At 42.4% G+C, this 8,689-nt stretch overlaps 1 protein-coding gene across 1 annotated transcript; it reads right to left on the bottom strand.

Moving 5' to 3' along the window:
• Positions 1 to 1,025: 1,025 nt before the first annotated feature.
• On the bottom strand, positions 1,026 to 1,511 carry LOC138747736 (large ribosomal subunit protein uL15-like). The gene has a single exon (XM_069907256.1). It carries the CDS (start codon positions 1,509 to 1,511, stop codon positions 1,074 to 1,076), a length of 438 nt encoding a protein of 145 aa, XP_069763357.1. The 3' UTR covers positions 1,026 to 1,073.
• Between the last annotated feature and the right edge of the window lie 7,178 nt (positions 1,512 to 8,689).

Here is an 8,689-nt window from a genome sequence, read left to right on the forward strand (position 1 = left end):
ACAGCAACACTTCTTGAGTAGGACTGAGAGACTATGACATTCTTACACAGGCAATCCTGAGAGAGACTGATATATTGTTAGAAAGCCATTACTGAGACCATGATGCTCCTTTAGGGGAAGAAAATTTATGAAGGTCTCTGTGTTAGAGATGAGCTGAAGCTCCATTGTGGGAGAGACTAAGAGAGCTCTTCAGTGAATCATATATGCCTGTTTAGCTGCAGCATATAAGAATTTCAGTGCATTTTCTCCTTATATTTAGGTACCTGTAGATGACAATAAACTCTCATTACTCACTTTGGGCTTGGTTTAATAAACAATGCTTCACAGTCAGATAGACGGTACTCAGTATGGTTAATGACAGCCCCAAATTATACAGGATTTCATGATCTGAACGGAACTTGCTATGCTGTGTGATTTTGATACTGGCTACGGAAAAAGCAAAGGGATGGGCGATGTGGCCAGGCACATCTTGTTCCTCTTGTTGACATTTCTTCTGTCACACTAGTGAAAGGAATGGACTTTTGTAGAATGCTTGAAAATTGCTGGAGCTTCTTTACTTTTCCTGTACAAGGCTGAGTTTGCTTGGAGAAAATCTTTTCGGTGAAACCTTGGCCAACAATTATCCACATATAGTTTATCCAAGCGAGGCAATCTGCCAAGTGAACAATGGGAAAAAGACTTGTGAATGATCTCACCTCTGGTATAGAATTATAATGAGTTTCTGGTCAGCGGTGATCTTTTCCCTGATGTAGAATCGTAGAGCACAGGCCCTGTTTCCTGTCAGGCCATTCCAAGCTCTGTAAAAGGAGTGAACCATGACATGGCCTACCAACTTCCAATGATTTAAGACGCCATGTAATCACCAGGATCTCGTTTACTCCATGAGTTGCATGTTCTCATCGCCGTCGTCTTCTCCTCCTCCTCCCCCTTCTTTTTCAGCCTTCTTTTCTTTTCCTCCTTTTCCCCCTCCTTCTTTCTATTCTTCCTCTTCATTCTATTACTACTTCAGCCTTGTCAATCTAGGATTGTTTTTTTTTAAAGCGTGTTCTTTTTTATTGTTGCACCCAGCTAGTTTATGCCATTAACACACAGGCTCCTCCAACTTCCTTGATTTTCTCTTCTGCTTTCCTGCTGAAAAACTTGGCCTTGACAATGACCGGCTGTTTTGGAAGTCTTCCTTTACCTAGAACTTTATGGTAACCTGCGTGTACAACATCAATTACAGGTGCTGGTCCATCAGACTTCTTAGCATAGTTTAATCTGGTTTGTTCGCTGACCAGTGTCCACAACTTATCCACATTTATGATAGGACAGAATAACTGGTTCTTCTTTAAATGGTAATGTCTCATCCCAACTTTTCCAAAATAACCAGGGTGATATTTATCAAAGTTGATCCTACGATGATGCATTCCACCAGCGTTGCCTCGACTGCCAGGATGTTTCCTGTGTTTCCCAATGCGGCCATGGCCATGGCTGACGTGTCCTCTCAGCTTTCTAAACCTGGTTGGCATCTTCGCTGGTGACGTCAAGAGCTCAATCTAGGATTGTTGATGGCGAAGCCATTCCTTCAATTTTCCGCTCTATGGCGACGTTGCACGGTGTGGGAAGGCCATTAACTAGAGAATGTTGTGTTGACTGAGCCACAGTTTTGAGTTGTTTCTCAATAGCGAAGCAGTGGTACATCATTGTAGCTAATGCTTTTCAGGTGAATGTTAAACTAAGGCCCTTCTAGGCCATCTTAAGAGATCTATTGCTACTGGAGAGATTTTGTCGGACAGACAGCAACTGTAAAGGGATATGGAGTGCTGATGTTTCAGGTCAAGACATTTGAAAAACAGTTCTGATGCCTTGTTTTGAAAAGAAGAGCAACAAAGACAGAACTAGTCTTGTTATTCCTTAAACATCATTAAGACGGATTGTTAAACATATCATAGTTGCCTCATCTTGATGTGTGCAAAACTCTCTGCAGGATTCACACGGATATACCAACGATTACACTTCATTGGATGTTCTACTGTGTGTGTGCATGTGTTTTATATATATCCTTCCCAAGATCGTGTTCTATGGCGAGCTCTCCACTGGCCACCGTGACAGAGGTGCACCAAAGATTACACTTTAGGTGTACTTCATTGGATGTTCTACTGTGTGTGTGCATGTGTTTTATATATATCCTTCCCAAGATCGTGTTCTATGGCGAGCTCTCCACTGGCCACCGTGACAGAGGTGCACCAAAGAAGAGGTACAAGGACTGCCTAAAGAAATCTCTTGGTACCTGCCACATTGACCATCGCCTCCAACCGTGCATCTTGGCGCCTCACAATTCGGTGGGCAGCAACCTCCTTTGAAGAAGACCGCAGAGCCCACCTCACTGACAAAAGACAAAGGAGGAAAAACCCAACACCCAACCCCAACCCACCAATTTCCCCTTGCAACCGCTGCAACCGTGTCTGCCTGTCCCGCATCGGACTTGTCAGCCACAATCGAGCCTGCAGCTGACGTGGACTTTTACCCCCTCCATAAATCTTCGTCCGCGAAGCCAAGCCAAAGAAGAATATATATATATTTATATATATAATATTTATGAATGGATTATATTGCCATTTTTAAAACCATCTGGAAGGACTCTCATTGTAATGGAAATCAAGTTTTGTGTTTTTCCACCCATTCCCAATCTTCTTTGCATTTGTTCCTCTTGTCAAGTCCATTCCCAAACATGATGCGCACCTTCATGCGAATCCTATTTTATTCTCCCTCCACTTCCCACTCAAATCACCAGACAAATTCTACAGTGGCTAGTTAACCTCTGACCCTCACAGTTTTGGGATGTGGAAGGAATCTGTGGGAAGCCCCTGAGATCGATCACAGGGAGAACGTGCAAACTTCATACAGACAGGACCAGTACTTAGGGTCGAACCAGTGTCACTGGAGTTGTGAAGCAGTGACTCTATCAGCTGTGCCACTGAGCCAACCACACTATGACCTACGGAAAACAAGATCAGCCATAACCTCCTTACGTCCTCCATTTTATGCCAAGTGGTGGCTTCAAGTAAAGTTGTGTGAAAGATTAAGTTTAACAAAACGCTTAACAAAGGGTTAATGGGTTAGATGAGAAAATACAGTAGCTGCTTGTAAAATGGTGGGAATATAATTGCCTTCTAAACATGACCTTCTCTGTGCTGTAGTGAGATAGTAACTAGCTCCACAAGAATGTCAATACACCTTGAGTAAAGGACATCTCCAGACACCACAGGGGAACATTATTGTGAACAGAAAATGGCCGGGTGTGTGATACTTGAGTGAAACTTGTAAGGGTCTCACGCAGACCCCTCCCAAAAGGTGTATAAAAGTACAATGAACACTCCGATGCTTTGAGTGAGGCTCAGTATAGAGAAGAGTTACTGAACTCATTCTTTTATCACCCCTCATTCCCGCTAGCGTTACCAAGGTTAAATAAAGAAACTGTTGTACACTTAATTGGTTCTACTGCTTTCTGTTGTTTATTTTATTACAACGCGGACTGACTTTTACAGCTGTGTCCCACCCACCCACTCATCACCCTTAAGGATCCACCCGTGAAACAGCTGAGAAAACAATGCCGATGGACAAGGTTACACTCCCAAACAGAGCCAGCCAGTTATCAAAGTTGTCAAAACACAATGGATGTTTCCGACATACAAAACATTCCAAAATTATTTAAAAACTAATTCTTGATCAGCATTAAAAATCTGAAAAATTGGAAAATGTAAGAGAACTAATGATATTAAAAAAGAAAATGAAATATAAAATAGAAAAAAAGTACAAGACAAGGACTCAAGACTAATGGTAGCACCACCATCTGTACATTCTTCTCCAAGACCCTCTTCATCCTTAGTTACTACTATTCTGCACTTACTGGAGATTGGTAGATGCCAGATAAGTGAGTTTTCTGGTTTCCTGAGACACACTCTTACCATGCCTAACTAATGCACCTACATTAAAAATAAACAGTTTAAAAGGCAAAAATACTATGCAAAATATATAAACTTAAAGCATTTTATTTTATTTCAGTCACATTCATTGAAAACATTTAACCATCATTGTATCTGCAGGTTCCTCCCCCTCCACAGAGCCACCTGAAAGCCTCCCCTAATTTTTCAAATAAAGCCTTACTAATATACTTAAAATATACTAATAAAGATAAGGACTCTTACTAAGCAGGGATAAGGAGACACTTTAAGAGAGTCACCACAATGGCAAGCCATAAGTAATGGCCATCTCTTCATTCTGTGCGGTGCTATCTTATTCAAACACAACTGTAATAACAATAAGCTCACTACTTACCTGTTGCCATCAGTGTCCTGGGTCCGCGGGCCTCTTCCAGTGCAACGCATGCATCCGGTTTGGCACTGCTTACAGAACCATAGTGTGGCTGGTGCATGCGAGGTTAGCTTGGCGGTGGTGGCTTCAACTGGGGCTGTCATGTCTGCCAGTGTGTATGCACCATGACCTGAGTCAACGCATGAGCACTTGGCTCAGGCCCAGCGGTGAACGGCTGCAATGTGGGAGCGTAGTGCACATGCGTGCCAGGCTCCTCCCTGCACAGTGGTTGGAGCACATGCGGCAGTTCAAAAGTGTTTAAAAGGATGTTCTTCATCCAGCATTGGCAATTGAAACTGAAAGAGGGCGAATTAGGAGTTTACAATTTCTATTGACCGTTTTCAGTATTGTTTATTTATCAGTTGAATATGTTTTAGGCTTCTTTAAATGTGTTGTTGTTAAGAATAAAGGATTTAAAATACAACTGAACTTGTGTTAGAAATTATTGGAAACGCATCACGGATAAACGCCTCCAAGAATCTTCAAGGAAGTCGCTACAACAACTTTATTCAAACAGCGGTCACGAGCAAAGCATGGCCAAGGTACCCCATTGGCTGAATATGTGCTCCCATCCTCACCAAAGGTTTATGTGTTACTTGAGAGAACATTTACTTTTACAATTTTAAAGTTTTATTTATTCATATTTCTATTTATTTATTTATTCATTCATTTTCTGCAATTGTTTTTGCCAATTGCTTGAATTCTGAATAAAATGTTTTTTTTACTGTATATTGCTTTGTTGTCCTGGGGTCTAAAACCAGGAACACTGTTGGGGGGTAGCTGAAAAAAACCAGTAATGGTTCAATAGACCATAAACCAACAACTTCCCAAATTCAACTGGGAAGAGGCAAGAAATGTTCTTATTACAAGTGATGTTCAACTACGTAAAAAGAACATATGCTTTTATAATGGTTCTTACAGCTTAATCCTGCAACCCAAACCTTCCACCATGTCATTGACTCTTGTTGACTCTTGTGACATTTGTAACACGATATCAATTTCAAAAGACTCTATAGACTCTAAATAATATTGCTTCTGCATAGTTCCTGTCATTTAGCGATTAGAATTACACACAATTCTCTTCAGCAAAAGTCAATTCGTGGCTTATCAATGCAGAATTAATTTTAAATCTGTATAATAGACTATGGTTTATCAACTCTCGAGCCCAGAGTGATCCAAGCAGCCTCCTTTGTACACTTTGCACGCGAAAGACTGGATGCCATGGTCTTACTCGAGAATGAATGGCAAACAATAATAACATTATTGCAGCGTTGGCTTAGATTACACCGGGCACCGAAAATTTTATTCCCTGAACACTTTTATGGATTTTATGGATTTTGGGCTGCTTATCATGAAAATCACCTTAACATTTTCCTGTCATGTACCATATATTTAGATGAAACCTATTTTTGTGATTTCCTGTCATATTTTAAGTCTCCTTCAAGCTACAAAACCATGAAGTGCAACATCCCACTGAAAATTAATTTTCTGCATTCGCACTTGAACTCCTTCCCTGCTGATCTTGGTGCAGAGAGTGATGAACATGGTGAAAGGTTTCACCAGGACATTTTGACCATGGAAAAGCAGTATCATGGCAACTGGAATCCATCAATGCTGGCCGACTATTGTTGGATACTGGCACAAGAGGCATTAGATGCTGAGTACAAATGAAAATAAGCGGCAAAACATTTTGAGGTCAGTTGAACTTAGACAATGTGTCAGCATCATTATGCGATTAAACATGTTAAATTCAATAAAAGTTAATTTAATGTTTGTCAAACTCCCGACAGGAAATCTAAAATTATATTTGTGTTCAGCTTGAAGTTGTCTATCATAATCCCAAATTCTCTTTCAGGAAGCAAACCTTCTGAAAAATGTTTTGCCAAGTATTATGAATTGATTATTTTTAGATTTAAGTAATATCTTTTAGATCAGTGAATATACATACTATTATTAATTCAAGATTCACATTCACGATTGCTTTATTGTCATGTAATTAAGACAGTGCAATATTACACGGACTTTCCTTTCATCAGCTGTAAGGCAGACAGATTCGCCATCGGCAGAAATTGCTTGAAGTGCCTCTTTCAGTCAGAGAAAGAGAAGCAGTAGAATCCTCTCAGACTCACCGAGTGTCCCTGGATTCGCCTCCAGTACTGCCACAGTCCCTGTAGCCACAGAGTTCAGTCACCAACCTGAGCTCCAGATCCGAACCTCCAACACGATCAGGAAACCTTCAGCTCTCTTGGCACCCTCTCGCATCCCGATTTCAATACCTTCATCCAGTTTCAAGCCAGTCTCCAGCTGTCTGCAGCCTGGCGTGAACCACTTGACCACAGTTGCCTGCAGGCTGCAGCCTCCACGGGTTCCTCGTCCAAAGCCTGTGTGCTTTTCAGCTGCAGAACCGGTCCGGTGCCATGGCCGCCATTCTATAGGTCATCTCCTCTGCTTGTCCTTCTCATGCAGGGTATGCTCCCATGTTTTCTGGTCCCCCTCACCAGTCCTCTGCTTCCCCAGAGTCTGCAACCCTTCATGGCTGCTGCCTATCACAGGCGCCGCCATCTTTGGGTACAGACCCTGCGGTTGCAGAATTTGTAAATAAAACCATTGACGGCACCATTAACAGGTTGAAGCCTGTGCGGAGCTGATGGCAGTCGGACTGGGCAGTCGGACTCTGCAGGAGCGCTGTGTTTCTGCTCCCTGTTCTCCATGGGTCTGCACCAACGGCAGCACTTCTGTTACTCAGCAGCTCCGACAGTACCACCATTTTCCTGCTTCCAAGGGGAGTTCATATAACTTGCTTTTATCAATTACAATGGATCCAAATATATAGTTTAGGTGAAGACAGTCAGGTCTCCTTCACTGCAAATTACTTGAATATGAGGTTAATGCAGTAAATTCAGTAATAAAAGCAGACTTCAGTACAAGGCTTCTGAAGAATTTAGACAATTTAGAGCACATTAAGGAGCCTTGTGACACCAATTAGGGACAGAGAAGAGAGACTGCCAGAGATCAAGCATGCATGGATGAGCTTTCGATCCATTTTCATGCTGGAACTTTGCCTAACTCTTCAACCTTTTTCTTTCCACTCACATTCCACTTTAAGCGATTCCTAGGCCATAGGTGCTCTGTGATTACCTAGGGTGGTATGTGGGTGGAAAGAAAAAATTTGAAAACCACTGGCCTAAATGGAAGGAGAAGGTGGCATACGCCTTGTAAAACGGACTAGGGAATTAATTCATTGCTCAGTCAACTATTTAAGGTGATTGTGATTTACATACAATCAGATTATAAAAATACCAAAATGTGCCTATAAATGGACAGTGTTGTAATAATCAAGAGACCATCGGAAAATTTAATTTTTCCAATTTAGGACAGAAAGATAGGATGGAAGCCACAGGCCATCTACCAACCTGGGAATGTCGTGAAACTCTTTGTGGATTTTGTGACAAAGGTATTTTGACTCTAGAATGGGATCCAGATAGATTGAGTGAGTGGGGGTGGGGGGGGGGGGGGGGGGCGGGTGGTGGGATCAGTGGGCAAATGGAGTTTCATGTAGGAAAGTGTGAGCTCGTACTTCGGCAAGAAGAACCAGGATGTATTTTATGAACTGAATAAAAAAGGATTGCTTCAATGCAAAATACAGAAGGATAAGGTGAATGAATCACAAAACAGGACAGCACGGTTGGCGTAGCGGTTAGCGGAATGCCTTTAAAGCGCCAGCGATCGGAACTGGACCGGGGTTTGAATCCTTCCGCTGTCTGTAAGGAGTTTGTACGTTCTCCCCGTGTCTGCGTGGGTTTTCCCAGGCGGCTCTGGTCTCCTCCAACCATTCAAAATGTACCGGAGGTGTAGGTTAATTGGCAGCACGAACTGCTTCAATGGGCAGCGAATTCCACAGATTCACCACCTTCTGGGAAAAGCAGTTCCTCCTCATCTTCATCCTAAATCTACTCCCCTGAATCTTGAGGCTATGTCCCCTAGTTCTGGTCTCCCCCACCAATGGGAACAACTTACCTACCTCCATTTTTATTATGCCTTTCATAATTCTATATATTTCTGTAAGATCCCCTCTCATTCTTCTAAATTCAAGCAAGTACAGCCCTAGGTAACTCAACCACACCTCATGGCTAACACCCTCATCTCTGGAATCAATCTGGTGAGCCTGCTCTGCACCACCTCCAAAGCCAGTACGTCTTTCCTCAAGTAAGGAGACCAGAACTGCACGTCGTACTCCAGATGCAGCATCTTGTACAGTTGCAGAATAGCCTCCTTGCTCCTAAATTCAATCCCTCTAGCAAGGAAAGCCAACATTCCATTTGGCTTCTCGACA

Source organism: Narcine bancroftii, chromosome 12 (genome assembly GCF_036971445.1).
Source record: "Narcine bancroftii isolate sNarBan1 chromosome 12, sNarBan1.hap1, whole genome shotgun sequence".
In the NCBI taxonomy this organism is placed as follows: Eukaryota; Metazoa; Chordata; class Chondrichthyes; order Torpediniformes; family Narcinidae; genus Narcine; species Narcine bancroftii.

Bases quoted from the DNA above. Each gene is read 5' to 3' on its own strand.
- LOC138747736 (XM_069907256.1), bottom strand. From the start codon at position 1,511: ATGCCAACCAGGTTTAGAAAGCTGAGAGGACACGTCAGCCATGGCCAT.